This window comes from Pipistrellus kuhlii, unplaced genomic scaffold (assembly GCF_014108245.1).
Source record: "Pipistrellus kuhlii isolate mPipKuh1 unplaced genomic scaffold, mPipKuh1.p scaffold_m20_p_20, whole genome shotgun sequence".
NCBI lineage: Eukaryota > Metazoa > Chordata > Mammalia > Chiroptera > Vespertilionidae > Pipistrellus > Pipistrellus kuhlii.
Window position 1 is genome coordinate 17579076 of NW_023425516.1, and position 26280 is coordinate 17605355.

Genomic DNA, 26280 nt, shown 5'->3' on the forward strand with positions numbered 1-26280 from the left:
TGGCCCCCTGGGGAGCGTGAGATGGCAGCATCCTGGTAAAGCTGCCCAGATGGCCATGCTTCTGAGGTCTGGGCTCCCTTTTGCTCCTGTCCTATGATTAATAACCAGCTAATTACAGCCGTGTCCTCAGGATGTCACACTCTGCTTGGGTCCGATAAGCAGCCGGACCCATGAAAAGCAGCTAATATAGATTTTTCTCTGTGATCTTCAGCCGCTGGTGCCTTATCGAGGCCTGTGTTGAGGGCCGTGACATTTATGAAAAAGGTGGATTCCACTGCAGGGGCCTTCTGGTCGCCGATACGCTCCTAAAAGGAAAAGAAATCAAAATAAGATTGTGCCGAGGCGATGACTTATTCCTGTTCTCTGTACGGTCGTTTCCAATTATCTTTTTTAATGAAAGCTTCCTACTTAATCAATAGCGGTTCTGGCAGGACCCGCCGCCTTTTGTAATATATGAACTGGTGCTGTCATCACTTTGATCATTGATTTTTTTTTTTTTTTTATATAGCAGCTTGTGGGACTCACTAGCTTGTGAAATTAATACAGTCATTATCGAGGCAATCTGATAGGTAATGAGTCAATCGTGTCTTTATTTCAATGAGGCTAATTGTCTCGGTGTCCCCGGCTGATAGGAGGTGTTCCGTAAAGCGACAGAAGGTGGCAAGACGGAGTTAGCACCGGCTGGGTGTGTTCATTTCCATTCTCCCATCGAGAACGGGTCTCCTGCGGGATTGGTGGAATGATCTCCATCACAGAAAATACATTTAGGCGAATTGGGACTATAACGAGACCCTCCGTCCCACCTGGAATTAAATAGCAGTTCAGCCCCGAACCTTGGGCACCTGTCATAATGAATGAGGACATGAGGCTCCTGGTGATGTCGAGAATGGGTGCAGGAGATGAGCTTAGAGCTTGGGACTCAAGTTGATCAGTGGTTATATGAACTTGAATCAATCACATGATCTTTCTGAGCCAACAGATTCCTCAGAGGGTGTGTGTGTGTGTGTGTGTGTGTGTATAAAATGGGATATAGGAGAAAGACTTTGAAAAATGTAGATGCCATGCAAATGTTTATTACAGTCAGCGATGACTGCAGTCTTGTCTGGAGTCAGATAGAGGGAAAGAAGCCCTGCTATTGCCATAGAGGAGCATCCTGGAGGACGGCCTGTCTTAGCCTCAGTTTCTCCCTCCCTAAAATGGGGCGATCGTATTAACCATTGCATAGAGCGGTGCATAGAGCGGTCCAGGTGCATCTCAGGTGTCTGTCCAGACAGAAGGGCTCCATGAAATGTTAACCGGTAATCGGTAATGTCCCCGATCACTTGATCATATCACCGACTGAAGTGGAGCTGCCCAGTGCTTAACCAAGAGCATAAGGGCGTCTGCAACGTGACTCCTCCCCATCTCTGCCTCAGGTCCCTTTAGAGCACATGTGTCAAACACAAGGCCCGCGGGCCAAATCCGTCCCGCCAGGCCTTGCAATGTGGCCCGCACCGCGCTGTCATCACTGCACTCAGCTGCGTTTCCATCACAATGACAGTTTATGACTGTTCAGTAAACCATTCGGCCCGCGATTTAGGCTGGATTTTAGATTTTGGCCCCTTCTCTGATTGAGTTCGACACCCCTAATCTAGACCCTCGGTGGAAGGCAGCTGCTGATACTTCAGGAGGAAACAGGAGACTGGGGTCTGCGTGGCAGCCGCCTCTCACTTCAGACAGTCTGATTCAGGGAGAAGTCACCCCCCCCTCTCTCTCCTTGCAGGTCTTCCTTAAGGCGGGCGTGGTCTCCAGGCTGGAGAAGCAGCGGGAGAAGCTGGTGTCCCGAACCTTTGTTTTATTCCAGGCGGCTTGCAGGGGCTTTCTGTCCCGCCAGGAGTTCAGGAAGCTGAAGGTATGAGGCCTCGAGCACTGGGCAGAGGCGTGAGATGCCGGACGAGCACCGTCCGTGCTGATCCGGGGCTGTAATCCTGCGCTTCCCGTGCTTCCCTGGTGCACCAACTCCTGAGGGACGTTGTTAACATGCAGATTCTGATCCAGTGGGTCTGGGCGTGAATAGGGCTCCCATGTCTCCCACGATGCTGCCTCTGCTTATGTGAATTTGCAAATTCAAGTATATGCAGTTGGCCAAAGCAGAAAAAGGCAAGAACATTAGTAATTAAAATATTGTGGGCAATCCCACTGGCCCACTGCACCCAAGTAGCTCAGGCCGTGGGGTGATTTGGAATAGAGGCTTAATTAAGAGCCCAGGCTGTATCTATCGCCCAACTGCAGGGATTCAAATCCTGACTCTGCCGCTGAGGAGCTGTGTGACACCGGGAGGGGGACTTTAACTTCTCCGTGCCTCAGTTTTCCTATGTGTAAAATGGGCCACACTGAGGACTGAGCTGAAGTGTGTAAGGTGCCCAGGGCAGCAACCTGCGTGCCGGGAGGCCATGGCAGCCGCCCATGCATTGGCTAATGGGATGGCGGGGAGAGGGAAGGGTTTGCAGTCTTGTTAGTCAGTGCGATCCCCTCCTATGGGAAGAATGGATTGGGTGATCCCAGGCCAGCAGCGTCCCCTCAGCTGAGGATCCCTGTTAGCAAGGAGAGGCTTGTCCCTACCCCAGACCTGCTGAGTCCGCCGGTGCTTTGAGACCCGCTGCAGGAGGCCCTGATGCGCTCAGGTTTGAGGAGCACGGCATTCGCGTTCAGTGTGGCTGAGATGGTATCTATCCCCTAAATATCAGCTGACAACACGGTCACGGCCATAGCTTCTTGCAGGCAATCTCAGGGATTTTCCGGGATCATTCCTGCCTCGCGTGGCGACTCCTGTCCCTAATCCGATTATAAGCTGTGGCCCATTGTGTACTGCTCTCTGTTCCTCATCCTATTATAATTATTAGGTCACGAGAGATTAAACTGCGGCCTAATGCCTCCTGCCGAGAGCCTGGTTCCGTGGGAGCTCATTTTTATTTTGAAGTTACTAATTCCTTTCACGAGGATATAAGCCCGTTTCCTCCATCTGTGCCACCCTCTGCCTCCTCACACTGCTTCACCTTCGCCAGGCTGGGAAGAACCCTCAGTTTCCCATCTCCTTTCCCTGCAGATCCGTCGACTGGCCTCACGGTGCATCCAGAAGAACGTGGCCGTGTTCCTGGCGGTCAAGGACTGGCCGTGGTGGCAGCTCCTCGGCTCCCTCCGGCCCCTGCTGAGTGCCACCATCGGGGACGAGCAGCTCCGTGCCAAGGAGGTCAGTCCGCATGCAGACAGGGCCCTGGGTAGTTACTCCCACTCCCACCCCATCTTGGTGCTGGCATCCGAACCAGTACCCTCATTTCTGAACATTCTTAAGCCAGGGATGCTCCACCCACAGCCCTGACTGCCTCCTCCCAGAGAGCCCTCTGCTCCTGTCAGCACTGACCACCATCCATCCACGCCCGGCTCCTCTCTAGGCTCCTGGGTGCCGGGTAAATGCACCCTTACTACCCAGGGGTGCATGGAAGGGTCCTTGTAGGAGCGTAGCTTTGGGCATCATGCAGATGGGGTGCTGAATCACCCACTCTGTCCCCAGCCTTCCACTCCTGGAACCGATTCCTCTGGTCCACAATGAATTCTCTTATGGTGTTTATTATTTATTTATTTATTTATTTATTTATTTATTTATTTATTTTGTAGGAGGAGCTTACAACTCTGCGGCAGAAGCTAGAAAAATCAGAAAAGTCTCGGAATGAACTCCGGCAGAACACAGACCTGCTAGAGAGCAAGGTACCCCATCCCTGTGCAGGGCGAGGTCTGCGGAGGGGGAGATGGTGATGCACCTGGCGCTGCTCCAAGTGCTTTGCAAACCTCTTCAGAATAAGTGTATGAGGTGCGCGCTGTTATTGTCCCCATTTTAGAGAGGAGGAAACTGAGGCCCAGCAGTATTTAGTATCTCCCCGAGGCTATACAACCAGCAAGTGTAGACCCGAGATTCAAATGAGTGTCATCTGGCTCCAAAAGCACACATCACAGGGATGAAATGATAAATTTGACTATCTTAAAGTAAGAAATGAGCTTCTGTTTATCAAAGTCTAAAACGATGACACATTACAAACATGGAAATGAAATTTGCAGCACATATAACTGGCAAGGAGTATCCAGGATATGTAGAGAAGTTCCTCAAGTCGTTGGAGAAAGGCAGCTCACTCCAACAGGAAAAAGGTGGGTAAAAAACTAAATAAATAAAATAAAAATAGGAATCTGCAGTGCCCAAGAGTTCAAATGTTCAGGAATTCAAATAGCCCATAAACTCGTGAAAAGATGCTCAACCTAACTAGCAATCAGGAAGTGCAAATTAGCACCACGAGGGTACCATTTCACACTTCAGAGGGGCGAAATCTAAAGTCTCTTGCAGCCAAGTGTTGGCAAGGATGTGTAGCAGAAGGAACTTTTATACACTGCGGGCGGGAGGGTTACTCATTCTCACATTGGATGACTGAGTTATGATTTCTGCCTCCTCCCCTCCAACTCCTCTCCATCCCTCTTCTTGCTGTTCTCCCTCCTCTTCCTCCTTGTCCTGAAACGATATATTAAGGTCCAACATACACATAAGTGCGCACATCCTAAAGTTACGTCTCCATGCGTTTTTACAAAGTGAACTCAACAATGCAGGCAACACGGAGACAGATCATTCTCAGCTCTTTCAAAATCCATCCCCATCCCCTAAAATGACTTCTAACACTAGAGATTAGTTTTCTTCAGTTTTTGAACTTTATCTAAATGCAGTCAATTGTGGATACTTTTTGTGTCCACTTCCTTTCATTTGACATTTATGCTTGTGACATCCACTCACGTTGTCATAAATGACTGTGTATCATTTATTCTAATTGCTTGCCTAGTAGTCCTTTATGTGTATACAACAGTATTTATCAAGCAAGTGTAGACCTGAGATTGATACTCATGTCATCTGGCCCCAACAGGAATTCTTTCATTGTAAACAATTTTTTTAAAAGCCCACGTCGCCAGGGGAAGTGATGCATTTGACTCTTTGGAAATAATAAATGAAATGAACATTTGGTTGTCTCCAGTTTTGAACTATGACGAATAAGCCTGCTGAGAACATTCTGGAAGCACCTGTCTTTTGATGCACCTGTCACGCCTTTCTGTTGGGAATAGGCCTAGGAGTGGAATTGCTGGGTTTTAAGTTATCTCTATGTTCAGTTTTAATAGTTGTTTTCTGAAGCCCCATCTCTTCAAAACTGCCGACAGGCAAGGAAGAGATCAAAGAGCCCCAGAACCCCCAAACCCGCATCAATGACAGTAGATGCACTTTTTTTTTTTTTTTGGTTTTAGTCTATATTTTATTGATTCTCAGATGCGTGTTATTTTCCACCTCTATACATCTCTGGAATTGGGATGCATCTCAACAATCAGTGGGATCTTACACCAAAAATTGGCAGCACTTTCTTTTCTCGGGTTCTATAATTGTGCATCTTGTAATCGATGGCAGCTCAGATTTAGTGAAACGTAGTGGGTGGGAGCCCGAGTACGATTTTATTTGAAGAAAGGGGGCGTGGTTCCCTCCTCTCCCCTCCCAAAAGCTGCTGTTGGTTTATGTTGGTTGCTTTGGCACTTTCAAGAGCGTCAGAATCGCTGTCAGATCGTAGCTTCCCCATCTCCCAAGATCCAGGAGGGAATCGAGGTGGAGGGGTCCTTTCCTGCTTTGACAAGCCCTGACCTGAGCTGTTCCTGGTGCAGCAGGGGGGGGGGGGGGGAAGGCGGGGGAGGCGGGGGGAGTGTGGGAGGGGATATGGCGTTGGGAGGGGGAGGGCTGTCAGGCTGCATTAGAGCCGTGGTTCCCATACTTGAAAGTACCAGAACCCCTGAAGGACATGATAGAATACAGATTGCTGGACCCCGCCTTGGAGACCCTGAGTCAGTGGGTGTGGGAGGCCCTGGGCCTTCTCTGCTCCTAAGCCCTCACGTGCTGCTGGGCCTGCTGGGCCGCGGACCACACTTTGAGAAACACGAGGCTAGAGAACAGAAGAAAGGTACCACCTTCGTGCGTGGGGCTCTGCTTTCCTTTGGCCGCTTTCTGCTAGCAGCTGGGGAGCAGGCACCCGTGAAGGACCACGCATCCCGACCCCACTCACTGGGGCTGTGCACCCCACCCCCTGGTCTCAGCGGGAGGGCGCACAGTCCATAGAAACCTCCCCGATACACGTTGTGCCTCATCCTTGGAAACTCCGTTCGACTGGGCTTATTAAAAAAACAACATTATTGCGGAATGATTTAAGCGCTTCATTTGCAAAGGAGCAGAGAGGAGATGAGGAGATGAGGAGAGGCTGGCTGTAAATATTCCTCAGGCGTGCAAAGCCGGCCTCGGTGAGGAGCGGGGCTTCTTGTTTTCTCAGGAAAGCGGCCCGTCTTCTTGCAGGAAGTCCCTCGGAGGCGGCGGGAGCTCCTGAGGATATATGGGGGAGGCGTGTCCTCTTCTCTCCCCGGGATATATTTTAGGCGTTTCCCAGGAGCGTTATTTACGGCAGAAGACCGAGGCCCGGGCAGTCCAGCGCCTGCCCTCATTCGTCTGAGCAGCAGCCCTCTGTGGCGGGGAATTGCTGGGCGGATCCAGCAGGGGCTGCGGATGTGGTAGGAAAGGTCACTTGGGCAGCGCTGCGGAGCTGTGGCCCTGGCAGTAGCTTATCTCCAGGGTGGGGGCAGTCATGCCAGGGTCATGGGGGCCAAGTGGTTCCTGAGCCTCGATTGTCTCTGTGGGGACAGATGTGGTATCCGGTGAAGCAGTGGACTGTCAATCGGGACAGCTGGCTTTGCACCTATCACTGTGGGATTGTGGGAAAATCCTCCCGGTCCGTCAGTGAAATGGTGACAGTACCAGTTATGAATTCTTCTCCCTAAGATCGCGGTGAGGGGGTGCATATAAAGTAGTTATGACAAATTTCAAGCCTTCACACATCACTAATGATATGATGACTAATATGTATTTGAATTCTTACCAACTCCCCCTCCCCCCAGCAGACTGGAGTTCCTTGCAGATAATGATACATCTTAGCTATTTCTTTGCCTCTCAAAGCGTTCAGTGCCAAATGAGTGAATGAATGGGATAGCGCTGAATTTAACAAAGTCGCATTTAATGAGCATTGTGTCTGTGCCAGGTGCTCTGATCAATCCTTTACCCACATTATCTAGATTTACCTTCAAATCGGACTCTGAGGAGAGTGTTAGTACTCCCCCACCCCCATTTAGATGAGGAAAGTGAAGCTCAGAGAGAGAAGACGATTTGTCCAATATCACACAGCCTTGGAGTGGCAGAGCTGGGATTTGAACCCAGGTCTCGCTGACTCCAGACAGGCTGTGATAGGAGAGGAGCATCTACCCAAGACTGGGAGTCGGGTCAGGGAGGGCTCCTTGGAGGAGGGTTTTCACGTTTCTCAGGTTGGCAGGGACCGGGCTTCCTTCTGCTGGGGGTCCCACGGGTTCCCTTTGGCCAAAGGGTGCAGGGGAGATTGGAGAATAATTTCCCGCTCATTGGTCCTTGAGTGATCTGCACGGACCCTTTGGGGTTTGCCAGCCAGGCTCCATGGTTACACCGGTGTTCCTTCTGCATCTGCCAATAGCTCTGGGCCCACCCCTCCCCTCAAAGACAAAGCCCTGGGGCCCTTAGGTGAGAAGAGGGTTTTTTTTGGGGGGGGGACCAGGGATGGTTTAGGGGCTCCTTGCCTCTCTGAAAAGCACCTGTCATTCCCTCCAGTTTGAAAAGACTGATTGTCCTCTGGGCTCCAGACTTGGGTTTGCGGAACACAAAATTAATGCATTAAATTAATTTTGTGCTCCCTTTGCTCAGGCCGATTAGTACAAATTAGATTTCACACTAATTGGCTGAGGAGGAGAGAACGCAGGCCCGGTGTGTGAGATCACAGGGACAAGGGTTGGGGTGAGGAGCGCGGTCTGGGGCTCATTGCAGGTGAGCCCTTGTCCAGCTCCGACACATCTGGGGGCCCGTAAGCAAAGCTAGCCCACCGAAGCCCAGGGCGAGGCCGGGATTAGGAGGAGATCCCAGCAGTTCGTGCGGCGATAATTCTCGAACTTTGTTGTGCTAAGAATCACCCCAGAGTGTGTTGACGTTCAGATCCCTGGGCCCCACTGCAGATAGATTGATTTGGGGGATACAAGAATCCCTGGAATTTGCCCTCACCGGTGTGGTTCAGTGGATAGAACATTGGCCTGCGGTTCGATTCCGGTAAAGGGCATGTATCTTTGTTGCAGGCACATCTGTGCAGAAGGCAGCTGGTTGATGTTTCTCTCTCATCAATGTTTCTAACTCTCTATCTCTCTCCCTTCCTCTCTATAAAAAAAAAAAAAAAAAAAATCAATAAAATACATTTATAAAAAAAAGAATCCTGGAATTTGCATTTTAACAACCATCACAGATCATTGCAATGCAAGTATTTTCCCAGGATGCAGGGAAGTAGTGGTAGTAATAATAATAATAATAATAATGACAAATAAATAAACAAAATGAAGACAACAGGGTGAGGAATAGCAAAAGGAAGTCCTGATCCACAGCCAGCCAGGCGCATCCTGGGAGCGCTTCTCTGTCACTAACTGGTGGCGATTACTTGGATCTGGGTTCAAGGCCCAGCCCTGCCACTTATTTGCTGTGTGACTTCAAAGCAGTCCCCTTGAGCCTCCTTTTTGCTCTGTTTCCAGTTCTGCGGAGTGGGTGTGGGGGGGAGAGTGTGGGCGGCCCCACCGAGTGATGGCGCTTTAACCCTCTTCCCTCCAGATCGCTGACTTGACCACAGAGCTTGCTGAGGAGCGCTTCAAAGGGGACGTGGCCTGCCAGGTGCTGGAGAGCGAGCGGGCCGAGAGGCTGCGGGCCTTCCGGGAGATTCAGGAGCTGAAGGTGAGTGGTCATGGGTGGCAGGTGTGTGTGTGTGTGTGTGTGTGTGTGTGTGTGTGTGTGTGTACAGGCTGGCTGGGAGTGGTGGGCCTGTCCCCTGTGCTCACATCCGGGAACAGGAAGCCTAAGGAAGACTTAGCTCGAGGTCCTGGCGGATATTTGGGTCTCACTACGGTTTGGCCTTGGAGGTGCCCTGGGTGAGGACGGGGTGGTCCCTGGCTGTGCAGGCTCCATGGTGAGGCCTGTGCAGGGCATGGCCTGTCCGGTGGGGGAGGTACCAGGGGTGCGTTGGCCAGCCCCGGTCTTGTCCAACTGCAGTGGGAACTCCTGAGGCTTTTCTTCCAGGGCAAGTGCGAGCAGGCCCAGCAGAGTCTGGGAGAAGTAGAGAAGCAGCTGCAAGAGGCCCAGCAGAAAATCCAGCTGAGTGACTTGGAGAAGAGTCACACTGGAGGAGGTGAGCAGGTTGGAGCCCGTGCAAATAGATGCTAGTGGCAAAAGCTGTCCTTTTATTTCATTCATCCACCCATTCATTCATCCATCTCTCCATCCATCTACCCATCCATCCATTCATTCATTCATACGTACACATGAGGGCTTACTTTGCACTAGACACTGCGTTAGGGGCAGACACTCTGGCAGAGCAAACGGGCACCCACCTGGCCCTCTTGGAGCTTACAGCTTAGTGGGCCAGCAGACATTACCCAGGTAATCCAACAATATCCCAAATAACGAGTTCTTCGTGTGGCAGGTGCCATTTAGTAATAATGCAAGTAATAATTAAAAAACAAACAAACAAACAAAAAACAGTGACTCTACGGTAAGGCCCTTTATACACCTGGTATATATGGATACTTTTCTTTTAAAAAAATATATTTTATTGATTTTTTTTACAGAGAGGAAGGGAGAGGGAGAGTCAGAAACATCGATGAGAGAGAAACATCAATCAGTTGCCTCCTGCACACACACAACCCCCCCCCACACACACACACACTGGGGATGTGCCCACAACCAAGGTACATGCCCTTGACCGGTATTGAACCTGGGACCCTTGAGTCTGCAGACCGACGCTCTCTCCCCTGAGCCAAACCAGTTAGGGTGTGAATACTTTTCATATCCATTTTGAGGAAGGCATTTCAGTGGTTAAAAGTGATACCTATGAAACTGCACTTCGGGATTTAAATCTATAATAGATTCTATCTCTTCTCAGATGAGTGGCTCTGGGCATCGAAGTTGTGTCTTGTTTGTTTTTCTTTCCATTTTCAAACGCACGTAGTCATAGATGACTGATGGTGCTGGGTAGCTGTTAGTGACTTGGTCATCACTACTATTTATACTAATAGTGGGATCGTATCTGTGGTCCCAGCTAATGCTAAGCGATGGCAGAGCAGGTGAGAGGACCCCGAGTCACCCCAGGACAGATGCTCAGCACAGCCAGGAACTCCTGGGGGTGCCCGTCTGACTCCGCTGCCCGGAGACTCACATGCCATGGTCGGATGGGCGTGGTGACTTCTCTGTCAACTCCTCTCCCCGGGCTGAGCGAGTTAGATGAGAAGGATGCCCGGTGTGTCCGTCAGCTTTTATAAAACGCTGACATCATTTCTTCCATGTCCCCAGAGAGCTAATGCCCTAGAAACGTCAGGGACACTCGGGAACGGAGGGCTGGAGGCGGTGAGAAGAGGCAAGGCTTTCTATTCCACTCTAGTTCTCCTCTCATCCCGGCTGCCCCCAGGGCAGGCAGTTACCAGCGAGGTTAATACTCAGGAGTTTGAGAATCTCTGATACTGAGACCCAACTAGGTAGGGAACACGCCGAACGTGGCGAAGGCGTTTGCGCAGAACCAGCGGTGGGGACAGCACACTTTCCCCAGAGGAGCGTTGGCTCCGGTCCCACCCCGGCTGTGATTTATGTCTGAACGGCACCCCCAGTCTGTTCTCCTCCGGAGAGAGATGGGCGATGATGAGAAGGGGGGGACGTGCTTAGCTCATGGCCCATCCGTCACGATGTTATATGGGCTCTCAGCTCCGTGTGCTCGTTTCCAGGAAGCCAGCCCACAAATATTTTGTTTTTTCGTTATGAAAGTCATACATACTCATTACAGAACGTTTCTGGAACGTAGGAAAGTTGGAGGAAGCCATAAAACACTTGCCTGGCACCACCGCAGTGCCACCACAGCCTCTACCGCGGATCAAGCCCGAGCGGGGGTGATTGAAAGCGTCTTTGTTTTCCTCCGGGTGTGATGGAGTGTTCAGAGAGAGCTCTCTATGGCATGCGTCCAGCCATAAAGAGAACTGTAGTTGGGGCCACAGGAGAATGGTAGTTGGGTCCTGCTCTCAAGAAACTTGCAGAGTCCATGGGAGGTCAGCTAACCCATCGCCAGTTGGACAGTTCCAATTGGACAGCTCATTGGCCAATTGAAATTGTATCAATATGGGACCTTTATGTGTGGAGGGAGCTCTTGTGGGGGGGACTGGGGATCTGCAAATGACTGAAACACCTCCCCTGCCCTAGGGTTATTTATAAAAGAAATATATGTATACGCGTGTGGAGAAATTGTACCATATAAAACAACTGAGCTTAGAATAGTGAGCAATGATTTTTTTTAGACAAAGTGGAGGTGGCCGGCACAGGCCGCCTAGAGGAAACATTTGTGTTTGTTTTTTAAAGTTTGGACTTAGAGTAAGATTTCCTAACCGGTGGTCCCAGGTTAGGCCTCAGGAACTCTGTTTATGCTGTGAAATTGTGTACAGCCCTGGTCGGCAAACTGCAGCTCGCGAAACACATGCGGCCCTTTGGCCCCTTGAGTGTGGCTCTTCCACAAAATACCAGGGCCCCGGGCGAGTCTATTTTGAAGAAATGGCATTAGAAGAAGTGGAAGTTTAAAAAATTCGGCTCTCAAAAGAAATTTCAGTCATTGTGCTGTTGATATTCGGCCCCGTTGACTGAGGAGTTTGCCGACCGCTGGTGTACAAAGAGCTAAGCAAGTGGACACGAACCACCCCCACTAACCTAGCCTCCCCCCCGGCCTCCCTAATCCCGTTACACAGCGGACGAGTGGCAGATGCGCTTCGACTGTGCTCAGATGGAGAACGGGTTTCTCAGAAAGCGCCTGCAGCAGTTTGAGGAGAGGCTGGACTCAGAGCTGACGTCCAGGAAGGAGCTGGAGCAGCAGGTAAGAGGGAGCAGATAGTCTGCGTCCCACTGGCAGTGTCAGAGCGTGGGCTGGTTCGTACCTCCACGCCTCAAGGTGAGGAGGGAGGACGAGGCCACCGACCCTCCACGTCTTTCCGCCTCCACGGTTAATACAAATGCTGGTCACCGTGGCATGAGGAAAGCATTTTCTCTGCCTGTGGGAGTTCCACTCTCTGAAAGAATCCGCCGTGTGATAAAGGACACAAACGTTCACTCACGATATCGAGTCTCATTTCTGCCTTGACCTTGCGGAAATGACATTTTGAGCCTCCGATTTCTCATCAGTAAAACGATTGTAATATTCCGTTACCGTCGTCAGATCCTATCCATTCCCACTGCCTCTAATCTCGCCACCTCCATCTCTCATCTGGACCAGGCCGGAGGCTCTTTCAGAGGGTTCTCTTATCACGAGTGATGCTGACTCCCCTGGTGGGTCGCTCGCTGTGCATCTCATGATTTTTGATTGTGAGCTCATCTTTTCCCGTGTTCCTCTCCCCCCACCTCAGTCGCCCCAGGAGGTCTGCACCGTGGAATGTTCTGTTTTTTCCTTCTCTCATGCTGTGTGTGTGTGTGTGTGTGTGTGTGTGTGTAGCTATTTTTATTGTTGTTGTGAGTTGGTCTTACTTTTCACTTTTAAAGCTTGGTATTGATTCAGGGGAGTCTTGCTTACAGGGCTGGGCATGTGTTCCTTAAGCAGCCCCTGAGATGACGCTAAATTCCCAGTTTTCGAATTTTGCAGCATGTGCAGAGTGTCCATTTGAAAGCTACTCCACATGAGGTCCAGACCCGGGATTTTGATTTCTTACCGGAATGCTTTCCCCTCCACCCACCGCCAGAGTGGCAGTGAGCTTTCGGACCACCTTCCAGCTGGTGGGTGGGACATTCATCGCCCTTCTCACTGAGGTGCAGCTCCTGGAGGGGCCTGACTTAATACAAGGGTCTTTGCTCCAACTTCCCACTTTGCCCCCAAGGCCTTGCCTCATGTCTCTGTCCAGGCATCCCAGTGCAGCCTGTGACCTTAGAGATATTTCTGGATCTGTTCAGCGCCTCCCTCTTCCACCTGGCTGCCGTAATATCAGCATGTACCATTATTGCTCTGGTTTTGTGTCCTCTGCATTTCTGATATTTGGGAAGTACAGTTTGCCCTTGAAGAATGTAATGAGAGTTGAGCCTCTTTGCCTGTCTTGCATTGTCAACACCCCGAGTCTACATGCTAACCAGTGGTATGCTGGTAAATCAGCTCTCCCGAAATAAGCAAACAAACAGACAAACACATCATCCCCTAATCATAATGTATAGCATTTGCCAATTGCCAATTTCTGTGGTGTAAATTCTCCCAGCACGGCTGATGTCAAATTAACATTGTGTTGTCACTGAATGTAGAATTGGGAAGAGATGTGCAGAATCAGCTCTCATGGGTTGGTATAAGCCAGCTTCAGCACCACACTCAGTGTTTGATTCCCAGCAAAACTGAGAGGAAGGTACAGAATGTCACGTGCACTCTCCGCTGCTGTCAACGTCCTCCACCAGAGTGGTGCATGTGTAACAGCCGATGAACTGCATGACAGGCATGTCATCATCATTACCCAAAGTCCATAGTTGACATCAGGGTTCACTCATGATGGTGTACATTCTTTGGGTTTGGGCCAATACGTAATGGCATGTATTCACCGTTCTAGTTTCATACAAAATAGTTTCATCGTCCTAAAATCCCCCATGTTCCACCATTCATTCCTCTCTCTTAACCCCTGGCTACAACTGATCTTCTTACTATCTCCATAGTTTTGTCTTTTCCAGAATGTCATATAGTCTGTGTCTTGTCTTTTTATTCTCTTGATAGTGTCTATTACATTGCAGGAATTTTTAATTTCAATTAGTTCCAGTTGGTCAATTCTTTCATAAATCATACCTTTGGTGTCACTCCTAAAAAGCCACGGCCAAACCCAATGTCATCTAGGTTTTCTTCTGTGTTGTCTTCTAGAAGTTTTACAGCTTTGCCTTTGACATTTAGGCCTGTAATCCATTCCAGCTAGTATCTGTGAAGGCTGTAAGGCCTGTGTCTAAGATGTCCAGTGGTCCCAGAGGTTGACTCTTTTCTCCATTGCTCCTTAGACTATATTTAGTGGCTGTGCTTGTAGACTCTCTATGCTGTTCCACTGCACTGTTGTTGTTTTCTCCTCCCAAAAAACACATTATTCTTTCTACTGTTTCCTCTTCCTAGAACCCCTTTCCTCTCCCTCACCTCAACATTTCCAACATCCTTAAGAGCTCAGCTTAATTGTCATTCCCTCAAGAAAGTCTTCCCTGGTACAGATGGGGCTGGATGCCCCTGAATTGTTTCTCCATGTAGCCTCAACACGTGGTATTGTAATTACCAGCTTTCTTTCTTTCTTTCTTTCTTTCTTTCTTTCTTTCTTTCTCTCTTTTTTTCTTTCTTTCATATATTTTATTGATTTTCCACAGAGAGGAAGGGAGAGGGACAGAGAGCTAGAAATGTCTATGAGAGAGAAACATCGACCAGCTGCCTCCTGCACACCCCCTACCGGGGATGTGCCGGCAACCAATGTACATGCCCTTGACCGGAATCGAACCTGGGACCTTTCAGTCCGCAGACAGACGCCCTATCCACTGAGCCAAACCGGTTTCTGCGCCAGCTTTGTTTCTTGGTCTCCCTGGTAGAGGTAGCCACCATGAGAGCTGAGGTCTCTGCCTGTCCTCTTATAACACACATCTCCTCGCCTTGAGAAAGCTATCATGCGATCATCTTGCGGAGCTGGGCCAGGCTGAGGCCTCACACAGTTAACCTGTTAACCGGGGAGTTCCCTTTTTAATGACGCAGCCTGTAACGGGCGCATACTCTTTCACTAGGACATGTCACTACGTCACACCCGGAGGACGTAATTTCATATATATTTTTTTTATTTATACTTAATGAAAATAAATGAAATAAATGTATATATATTTTGTTTATTTATATATATATAAAGCACAAAGGAAAATACAAAATTACAAAAAAAATAGAAAAGAATACCGACAAAAAAAAAATGGACACGTCGAATTAAAAAATTATAAATTTTACAAACAATGATAAAGATTACAAAAAATAGCCGAAACCGGTTTGGCTCAGTGGATAGAGCATCGGCCTTCGGACCTAAAGGTCCTGGGTTCGATTCCGGTCAAGGGCATGTGCCTTGGTTGCCGGCACATCCCAGTGGGGGGTGTGCAAGAGGCAGCTGATCAATGTTTCTCTCTCATCTCATTGATATTTCTAACTCTCTATCCCTCCCCTTTCCTTCCTCTCTGTAAAAAAATCAATAATAAAAAAAAAAAGATTACAAAAAATATATACCGTCCCTCTCAGGGCGCAACATATATTTCAAGGACATATTCATACGTCCTACCCGTTCCCGAGATTGTTTACGTTTGACATATTTATAGGTCCCGCTCGGTTAACAGGTTTTAATAAGCAGCGGCCGCGAGCCTCATTATGCTCCGTGGTGACGGTGGTTTTACTCTTCGCGTGCAACAAGGACATTGCACTGTGCTCCTCCAGGAGGCATCCTGGGCCGTAGACAGACACAGAAGGACACCCGGCAGGGCCAGAGCCCTGTTCCCTGCTAAGAAATTATAAAGCCGGGTCAATATCCCCAAGGAAAGGGGGTAGCCAGGCTACATTAAAAAGTAATAAAACCGCAACCTTTCGCGGGCAGCCGAATCTAAGAAAACATCCCATTTGCCGTCAAACACTGAATTCAGAATTACAGGCTCCATTAACTCGGCGTTTTGCTTATTTAAAGCAATACTTTAATGAGGCCATTTCTTCAAAGCGAGCGTCCCGAGCTGTCTTCTCTCCCAGATCTAAACGAGGACATTCGGGAGGGTGTTTCCTGCAGGAAGAGAAAGAGCCGTTGGCTTCTGTGTTTGCACCGGCCGTGTGAGCCGGCCGTCTACGGTGCTCTTTGCTGGCCTAACCTTTGAGCCCGTCTCTGGGGTTTTCCGGTTAGATCTTCTCCGGGTGCCATTTCAGCTGCTTCCTGGCTCACATAGCTCCCCAGATTATGCCAGCTGATGTGGTATGAATTGTACAGCCTTCAAGGGCTGCTCAGTCGAGGCAAGGCATGCAAAGGACCCATAGGAGCGTTGGCAGGAGGATCACTGAGAATCAGAAAAAGCCACCCCAAGGGGATGAATGGAATTACCCCATTCTCCCTCTGGGCAAACTGAGGCTCTGGTGACAAGTAGAGAGAGAGTGGCTGAGACAAGGCTGCCTCCAGCGCCTGTTCCCTCCCCATCATGGCAGCTGCTCCGAGTGAGCCGGGAGATTCATTCTGTTCCTCCCACAGCTCGGGGAGCTGCAGAGTGCGTACGAGGCGGCCAAGAAGACCGCACACCAACTGAAGAGGAAGTGCCACCGGCTGACCTGTGACCTGGAGGATACCCGCTTCCTGCTGGAGAACCAGCAAAGCCGAAACCACGAGCTTGAGAAGAAGCAGAATAAGTGAGTCACCCCCATGGTCACCAGGGGGCAGCGTGGGTGTTGGGATCTTTGGGGGCTCAGGCTTCTCCTCCTAAACCCCCTCACTTCTTTTTTTTTTTTTTTCAAAAATATATTTTTATTGATTTCAGAGAGGAAGAGAGAGAGATAGAAACATCAATGATGAGAGAGATTCATTGATTGGCTGCCTCCTACAGGTCCCACACTGGGGATGGAGCCTGCAACCCAGGCATGCGCCTTAACCGGGAATCGAACTGTGACCTCCTGGTTCTTAGGTCGATGCTCAGCCACTGAGCCACACCAGCTGGGCGTGGCCCTCTCACTTCTGTCAGGGCTTCTCATCCACGGGACTTAACTCCCTTGTTCTGGCCTACATTTTCCTCCCGTCCTCACCCCTTATTCCCGTAAGGTTCTCTCTCAAGAATCCAGCAAAAAAAATAAAATAAAAATAAAAATGTTCTTTTCTGTTACCCAGCCTCAGCTCTGTTACCAATTGACTATGACCTTGGGGAACTTCCTTGGCCTCTCTGGGCCTCAACATCCCCATTTATTAAGGAAAGAGTTTGCTATGGAGGATGAATACAGCTCAGTCTGGGGTCCACCACCCCGGTTTAAGTCCCAGCTGTGCCCCTTTCCAAGTTGTGTGACCTTGAACAAGTCATTCAGCATTTCTCAGTCTCAGATAAAATCCTCAGGTTGAGGATGAGAATGCTCCCGTGGCGAGGACTAAATGATAGCATGTTTATCCAGCTGGACTAAATTCTGGTTCTCATCTCTCCCTATTGTTGAACACGGGGGACGAGAATGCGGAAGAGGCCAAAGCATTGAGTCCCCACCGTTCTCATTCAGGGTTTAGATGCTCAGATCATGATAATGGTTCTGGCAGGGACTGGACCTTGTGCGCCAACAAGTCGCCAGTCTGGAAGCTGCACGCTGGTTCCCATGGGGACACTGTCACAGCTGGCCAGTGGTGGGGGCTGGACTGGCCCAGGTCCACCCTCAGTCGCCCTAGCGCGGGGCCTCTGCGCCTGCAGTGCTTCAGGCTCTGGACCCCTGGCTGTGTCTGAGTTCTCACTTGGTGAGAGGAGAGGCATGCAGGGGTCCTGTTTTGAGCCGGGCAAGCCCTCCTGGAGATGTCTCAGGAGGCAGATAGAGGAAACACAGCCTCTGTTAGAGGGTTCAGGATAAAAATACTCAGACGTGTTCCTGTGGGTGAGATGCCTGGACGTGGTTTTGATCTTTTCCCAGAGTTGCCGAGCTGAATTATTTTTGCATGGAGTGGCATAGCATTTGAGCTTGATCTGCATTAAATGTTGTTTCTCTTCTTTATCCTTGAGATTTTCTGAGCTGGCTTCTTCATCTGAAAAATAAAGATCTTTTGGGCGTTATTAGCATGCCACCCCCCCGCCCCCAAATAAGGGAGGTTTATTCTCTTCCTATTGATGTGTTTCTTTTCCCATCTTCTCATGGGAGCTCTGGCTCAGCCTTGCCCTCACAGAGGGGGAAATGGCTTACTTGGTGATTTCCTGGGCGGGCCTTGTCCAATGCCACCTCCTCTCTAGGCGAGAGTCACTGATAGTTCTGAGGACTCGCTGGACGGTTAAGCAGGCCACCTGGTGCTGCAAAATGGCTTCATCAGAACCCGCCTCTAAACCGAGAGGCCTGGACCCCATCATTCCTGCCAGCTCTCCTGATCTTGGTCCTCACCTGAGTGTTCTGCTCCAGTTCTGAGAGGCCTTGGGGAGGGGCTCCGCTCTGATGGGGAGGGGGTTTGCGCAGCCAGAAAACTCCACCTCTCTGCTCTTTCCCTCACCCTCTTGGGCAGAATCCCCAATTCCAGGTACTCAAGAATCTTCCCATGATGCCCCCACCCCGGAAGGAACCCATTCCTCCATACGACGCTTTCTCAGGACTTATACCTCTCCTTTGATGCCCTTTACTCTGCTACCATCTCTTGGCAGAAGCTCAATTACATTTTGATGCTAATTGCAAATAACAGCCTTTCTCTTTCCAGGCGGACTTGTGTTTTAGCAGGAAGCCATGGAGGGCAATGGGAGTCTCCATCTAATGGCGAGGGAGAGATCTAGCAGTTAGCAGTACTTCCTCATCTCCCTCAAAATGTCAACAAATTGTAGATGCAGCTGCTTCCTTAGTTTGCCGGGCTCAGGATGGAGGGATTGTCTCCACGCTGGTAGAATTTCCTGTCCTGACATTGGCTTCTGAGTTCAGAGCGATCCAGCTTGGTTCCAACTGAGGGGGTGGCTTTTTGTTGCCATGGTTACCCCATGGGTCACAAAGCTCCAATTCGAGGGCTGATGGAACGCTCAGGCTGCTTCCTTGGGGTAAGGCCTGTGCTGGGCTCGCTGTCTCCCACGTTCACCAGAGGCTGGAGGTGGAGGTTGTGTGCAAATCCATCTGGCCTCGGTTGGTGGGCCGGGGTGTCCCAGAAGTTAGGCTCTGCAGCAGCCACTCTTTGGCCTGAGGTGGCCTGTTCAGTCAAGGACTCTTTTGAAACAGCAGCCACTGCCTGGCTTTGCTGTCTTTCCACACCTGTCCCAGGGCAGGGACAAGAACGTGCGGGTAGCCGAAACCGGTTTGGCTCAGTGGATAGAGTGTCAGCCTGCTGACTGAAAGGTCCCAGGTTCGATTCCGGTCAAGGGCATGTACCTTGGTTTTGGGCACATCCACAGTAGGGGGTGTGCAAGAGGCAGCCGACCGATGTTTCTGTCTCATCAATGTTTCTAGCTTTCTATACCTCTCTCTTCCTCTCTATAAAAACTCAATAAAATATATATATATTAAAAATAATTATTATTAAAAATAAGAAGGTGTGGGTAATCCCGAAGACAGTAGAGAACCTGGGCTCAAGCTCGCTTCCACCTCTTGGGAAATTTGGGCCAATAAATTACTCGTCCTCTGTAGAATGGATGTAATAGCATGTTTCTTGCTAAATTGTTATAAGGACAACGTGGACCTCACCCCTGACCCTGGCCCTTGGGATTGTTGGGTCATCATCTTCACCCATCACAGTCCTTCCATTCCGAGGCAGCCAATAGCACCCTTTGAATGATGTCATCAACAGCCAATCAGAGAGCTCCTGGCAGTTTCCACTACTAGGGCTCCCTCCTGTGAGCCAGGATTGGCTTTCTCAGGAGTCTGAATCTCAGAATGGCCATCTCGTATTAAGGGACATTGGATAACCTTGTAACAGGGAGACCTTTTTACCAAGACCCAAACCCCATGTCCAGCGTGGCCATTTCGGTCACACCAAGCTCCCTGGAAAAGCCGGCCTTTCCGTGTGGCCCGCGGGCTAAGGACCAGAGTCCTAGCTTCCACGGCAGAGCACCTCAGTTGTCTCCTCGCCTGTGATAGGGATTGAAGGCGAGACAACCACATGGAGTGATGTCAAGTCCAGGAAGTACTTCTCCTCCAGGGGTCACCATGCTGGAGGGGCAGGTGGGAGTCCTGGACGCTCCTATCGATAAGTAGGGCTGCTCTAGTCTCTGTGTTATCTGCTGGGGAAACAAGTGAACACGCTGAATGCATAAACGCCCAACATTTTACCAGTAACTACCCTGTCTGATGGGGTTGTAAGCGCATAAGCCCAGCAGCATGATGTGAAATACGAACTGCAGGGTATCCCCTTTTTGGTGTGGCTATCTCTAGTCATCCACTCACCGGCCAGTGCCTGGGCCTGCTAGTGGTACAGGTTCTTGGAATACATTGGCAACCCCAAATATGTTTTCATTTTTATTCTCTGTATACAGGTTCATTCTAACTTTTATCTATACATTTTAAGCCCCATTTTAAATAAGCATTCAATCTTTTGTGAAAACTTCATACAAACTAAGTTTCCCTCTGATATTCCATATTCTTCCTACTCTACATCCACAACCTTACAGGAAGGCATTAAGCAAACCCCACCATTTTCTGGTCTCTCTTTCTTCCCCTCTTTCCCTTCTCTCTCTCCCCCTCCTCCCCTTCTCTCTCTCTCTCTCTCTCTCTCTCTCTCTCTCTCTCTCTCTCTCTCTCTCTCTCTCTCTCTCTCTCTCTCTCTCTCTCTCTTCCGGTTCTTGGCAAGCTGGCTGCTCTCCCCATTCCCTCCCCTGCCCTGGGTGCCCCCCCTCGGTCCTCACCTGTGGATTCCACTCCAGTGGAACCGTGACACGCGTTCTGCTTGGACAGGTTTGACATGCAGCTGGCCCAGGCGCTGGGAGAGTCTGTGTTTGAGAAGGGACTCCGAGAGAAGGTGGCCCAGGAGAACACCAGTGTCCGGTGGGAGCTGGGCCAGCTCCAGCAACAGCTGAAGGTAAGGGATGGGAGGCACGGAGCCCTCGGGGCTTTCCGGCTCTGGGTCTCAGAAAACCCCAGCGTGCACCTGCTCTAAATGGCGACTGGGAGGGAACTCGGTGTGGGCGTCCCGGCCTGCCAGCCATCTGGAGTCCCGCTCTCCGGGGGCCTTCATAAAACCAACTGTAGACAGCAGATAGGTCGTCGGACCTCCCTGGCTTCAAGGATTGTCTGTGCTCTGTCTTCTGCCTGGGTTCTCGAGGTGTGAGAGACTCGGCATGGAGTGAGTTAGCGGAAACCCTGTCCAGAGGCAGTGCCCTGTCCCGTGCAGGCTCCAGTGCAAAGGGGCTTCATTAAATAGGACACAGGCACTTTACTCAGCCGCTCCTCACCCTGCTGTGGCTCCCTAGGACCCCGACAAGAACCTCGGAGCCTCTCACGCAGCCTGGCACGCAGCTCCTTCATGATCTAGCCCACAGCTCTTTGACCCTCAGGTGACTTTCTAACCTGGAAGGTCACTTCCGGACACTCTGCCTCCCTGCTGCATCTCCATCTTGGCCTCAGCGGGTGCACACATGGTTGGGCAAGCGCTCCCTTTAGGTGCCTGGAGGTCTAACTCTGGGGGCAGTAGTTTGCTCTCCTGTCCCTCCACCAGCCTGGGTGTCCTGCAGGGGGCGCTGTGAGGGGGCTGCACGGTGAGTGGGGAAGGCATGCACTGAAAAGTAGGAAGCGCCATTCCCGCAAGTGTCAGGGGTGACCCTGGAGGGGGTCGTGGTCATGGGACTCCTGCCTCCGTCCCCTTTGTCTCCGCAGCAAAAGGAGCAGGAAACCTCGAAGCTGAAGCAGGAGGTGGAGATGCTGCAGGCCCAAAAGCGGGAGCTGCTGACGCCGCCCTCTCGGGGGGAGAACAGCGTGGCTGGCTTGAAGGACAAGCTCTGGAAGCTGGAATCCAGCGCCCTCGAGCAACAGCAGATCCAGAGCCAGCAGGAAAACACCATCCAGCAGCTGGAGCAGGTGGGAGAGCTGTCCCTGGCCGACCCCAAGGCCCAGGGTGTTGTTAAAATGCGACGCAGGTACCTCTCTCAGCTGCTCCCATCCTTCTGTGGCTCCCTGTTACCCCAGGGAACCTCAGAAGCTGTAGGTCTGGCACTCAGACCCTCATGACCAGGCGCACTGCTGCCTTCCAGCCCCACCTCCACACCACGTTCCCTTTCCTTCTCTTTAGCAGGTTTGTCCTTCATGGCACCTGCTGCCGTCACAATCCATAGTATTGTTTGAAACGTGCCCAATGCGGTTCTCCCCATCAGGACCTAAGTTTCAGGAAGGCCTGGTTTTTTGTTGATCTCACTTATCAGGCCATCGACAGACCCGAGAATGAGGCCAGGTGCGTAGTTGGTGTTGACGTAATACCTGACATCAATTGAGCACTGTCTGTGTGCCTGACTCGGCCCAAAGCCCTCCCCATGTGCCATCTCATGAATCTTCACAAGAGCCTTCTATGGTGAGATGTTAGCTGCCCCCACTTTACAGATGTGGAGGCTGAGGCCTGGAGGTGTGGAGAAAGGGGCAGGGATAAAGTTTGGGGCCTGCGCCATGTGGCTCTGCAGCACCTTGCACACTTACTCTGCGCACAGCACTGTGAACGCTATCGAGGAAGATTGGAGCGCTAGTCTTCACGAATTGCAAAATAACTAAGGGGAGTAAGGCAGGAATATCAAACGCTCTAGTGCCAGCACGCTCAATGAAGTATCAAATGAATATTTTATTTGTCTGCTTGTTTGTTTATATGCCTGCCTCGTTCCATAAGGATTCTGAGGCAGCTTCTAAGATGCATGCATAACAAAATAGGAAAGAAAAAAATATAACTACAACAATTTGATCCAGAAAAAATACAAATGAAAGTGGACACTAAGGAGGGGATGGGGACCGTGTACTAATATGCAGATTTGCAAAACATGCGATCTTACACACATACTTGTTTTAGCTCTAAAATTTCTGGTGGCCAGAGAGGAAAAGGAAACCCATGTCGCATGCCTCTTGTTACCCCCGTGATAAAAGCACAGCAGTATTTCAGGCGGGGAAGGCTCTTCCTGAAGCTTAGCTCTACAGAAATTTCTCATGTGGGATTTCATAAGGGATAATTATTTTGAAGAGATTTTAAGGCTGGGAACTCTTTCAAGAGAACCTGAGCAGGCAGCATACATATGTAAAGCAGGGAACTCTGAGCAGCTCTGATGAAGTCCGGGCGGAGGAGTTAGAGGGAGGAGCAGGAGGGGTTGAAAGGTGGAGGTGGCACGTGTAGGGGGAACCCTGAGGTTCCTGCCCTTGCTTCTCACTTACCTCCGTCTCATCAGGATGGGTTCTGCTGAGTACTGAGACCAAGGTGTGGGAGATGTGGGGAGAGAGTCTGGAGCAGTTCAGAGAACAGCTCCTCGACTCATTGATTGAGCAGCTACTTTGCGCCATGCGCCGTGTGGTTGCTAAGGATGCAGCCGCAAACAGCCCAGACGTGGTCTCTGCCCTCCCAAAGATTGCTGCGTGTTGTGGGAAAGTGTAGCTTGCAGATGTGGTCTCAGGAGCCCGGTTGGGTAAGGTGACCAGACGTCCCGCTTTTGGCGGGGACAGTCCAGATTTTTTAACAATTTGTCCCGTGTCCCATGGCGTTTTGAAAAAGTCCCGATTTTTGGAAAGATTCTTTTAAGTCTTTTGCAGTTTTTTTTTTTTTTTAAACGCCGGGGGACGTGGGACAACTTGTTAAAAATCAGGACTGTCCCGCCAAAAGCGGGACGTCTGGTCACCTTACAGTTGGCGAAACGGTCAGGGAAGACTTCCTGCAGGAAGTGACATTCACTAAAGTTGAAAGCTAAAGGGTGAATCCGAGGATTCCAGGCCGGAGGAACAGACTGTGGGAAGGAAGGCCCAGGGGCAGGGCAGACAGGTGGCATTGCAGGAGCTGTGGTGCCATCCCATCCAGATGGAGTCCTCCAGGCTGCTCCTTGTCTGGGTTGACCTTAGGCAAGCTCCCCGTTCTCTCGTTTCACTCTCCTCATCCGTGTGATCCATCCCCTAGCTTGTCCATCCCCTAGCTTCCCTCCCGCCCCATGAATCCGTGAAGGCTCCTGCAGGAGGGGGGAATATCTTAATATAAGACATTAAAGGGATGGAGGATGCCGCAGCATCACATAGCGGCCCAGAGTCAAGCGTTAAATCAGGCCCTTGGGAAAATTGTGTTACTCGAAGACGCCACCAGGGGACCACTCGATGCTGGAAAGCAGAACCATAGTCTGTAGGTTAGGCGACCACAGGGCCCTGAAAGGTAATGCAGCTTCCTATTTGTCCATCCTTACCTCACAGCGGAGGTGTGGCTGGCTCAACAACTCATGCATCTCTAGCTTCACCCGTAACTTCCTACCGCCTTGTGCCCCGGTACACCCAGGAGCTATTTATTGGTTACGATATAGCACTTTTTCTAGGGGATTTTATGTGAGCGCATATAAGCTTGACATAAACGGTATTGCAGATGTCAGGCGGGTCCAAGAGGCTAGAAAGAAAAACGAAAAAGAAATATTTTATTTACTTGCTCCAGCTCCTCGTGTTGGATTATCTCCCCATAACCTCAGTCATTTTAACGAAGGCGAGGAAGGAAGTTGACATTTAAAGTGAACACATCCTTTATGCCAAGAGCTGTAGCGGGGACTCCGACGGGCACCCTCCTTTTTCCTCTTCGCTCCAGCCCTACCCTGCAGGGAATATCCTCAGCGCTTTTCCAGAGACCAAGACGGTTTTTCCTCAGCGGGATTCCCACGTTAGGGACGGTAACTGTGCCCTTCTGAACGCTTGGTTTGATGCCCGGTGCCGGCACAGTGTGCTACACGATCAGAAAGAGTTTCTACAACGTAGCTCACATATTGAGTTCTAGGTGCTTCTTCACAGACCAATCACATCAAAGGGCCCGGAGAAGGGACCGCTGTGAAGTCTAGGTCCTCGGTCCTCTACTCTGGACATTCCGATTCCATAGACCTAGGGGCGAGCCCTGAAGTTCAAGTTTAAAAAATATGCCACAGCATCTGAGAGGCAGGAGCGTGGGTCGGCCCCCAATTATCCAGATCCAAAAGGTGAACCCTTGAACTGGAGCTGGGACCCATGGCCTCTGCCTTCCATTTCAGAACCTTTTATACCACATTTCGGTGCCACACACAGCTCTTTGCCCGGCCGAGCAAGGCATGGAGGGCCTCGCTTAGGAGATGACTGACTCTTCACGGGAACACTCGCCTCCTGGGCCAGGCTGCCAGGAAGACCTTTCTGCTTTCAAAATATCAGGGAAAGAGAGAGCGAGATGTATGTGCCAGGCACAGGCACTGTGCTGAGCGCTTTACGTAATGGCAGTCGAAGATGGTTGTTTTTCCACAGAGAAGGGGAGCTGATCAGAGACAAAATCACCTGCAGTGACGTCTGGGGCCAGTGCGCTCCTCTGCAGGCATCCAGCTCCTCCTAAATAACATTTCATTGTACTGTCCGCTCCCCTCCAAAAAGCCAGCACTGCCAAAACCGGTTTGGCTCAGTGGATAGAGCGTCGGCTTGCGGACTGAGGGGTCCCAGGTTCAGTTCCGGTCAAGGGCATGTACGTTGGTTGCGGGCGCGTCCCTAGCAGGGAGTGTGCAGGAGACAGCTGAGTCGATGTTTCTCTCTCATCGATATTTCTAACTATCTGTCCCTCTCTCTTCCTCTCTGTAAAAAAATCAATAAAATATATATATATATATATATTTTTTTTTAAAAAACACAAAAAGCCAGCACTGACGGCTGCCCCGGGGATGATGACAATGCTTCAACTTAGCGGTGTTGAGAAGGATTCTGAGGCTCCATTTAACTCGGCAGAAGAGAATATGATTGATTGGTGATGTCTGTTATGACCACAGGAAGGGATAGAGGCAGCATTTGGGCTTCTTATCGACTATTATTTTACTATTTTCCCCTGGGTGCCTGGGGACTGATTTGACTCTGGCCCATGGACACCAAAAGTGGAAAATGCAACTGGAACGCTAAGGGTGGCATGGAGGGCCAGGGCAGTGAGTGAGGGTCACCCTCACGTTCTGTCCTTGCTCCCCCCTCCCCACCCCCCAGCTCCGCCAGCGGCTGGAGCTAGAGATAGAGCGGATGAAGCAGATGCACCAGAAGGACCGGGAGGACCAGGAGGAGGAGCTGGAGGACGTCCGCCAGTCCTGCCAGAAGCGGGTACGTAAGCAGCTGAGCAGCGGCCACCGCTGTGCCCCTGGGGCAGGGCAGGTCCAGGCCTGGCGCCCTCTTCCTTAGAGCGAGGGGGTTGCAGGGCCTGGGGACGGGCTCCTAGGGCAGTCACCTGAGACTTTAGCTCCCTGGATGCTAATATGACCCAGAAACTTCCAGAAGCCCCTGGAACTGTCCAGCA

General features: G+C 50.6%; 1 protein-coding gene across 2 annotated transcripts in view; it reads left to right on the forward strand.

Annotated features, from left to right (window-relative positions):
- MYO18B (myosin XVIIIB) overlaps positions 1 to 26280 on the forward strand; it is a 157240-nt gene that overhangs the window by 61364 nt on the left and 69596 nt on the right. For both annotated transcript variants that reach the window (XM_036449438.2, XM_045585651.1), the window contains exons 23-32: positions 1763 to 1891; positions 3086 to 3229; positions 3655 to 3744; positions 8762 to 8881; positions 9224 to 9332; positions 11923 to 12047; positions 16411 to 16565; positions 20748 to 20871; positions 21666 to 21866; positions 25977 to 26087. In XM_036449438.2, the coding sequence (XP_036305331.1) occupies positions 1763 to 1891; positions 3086 to 3229; positions 3655 to 3744; positions 8762 to 8881; positions 9224 to 9332; positions 11923 to 12047; positions 16411 to 16565; positions 20748 to 20871; positions 21666 to 21866; positions 25977 to 26087 (1308 nt within the window). The remainder of the gene's footprint in view (positions 1 to 1762; positions 1892 to 3085; positions 3230 to 3654; positions 3745 to 8761; positions 8882 to 9223; positions 9333 to 11922; positions 12048 to 16410; positions 16566 to 20747; positions 20872 to 21665; positions 21867 to 25976; positions 26088 to 26280) is intronic.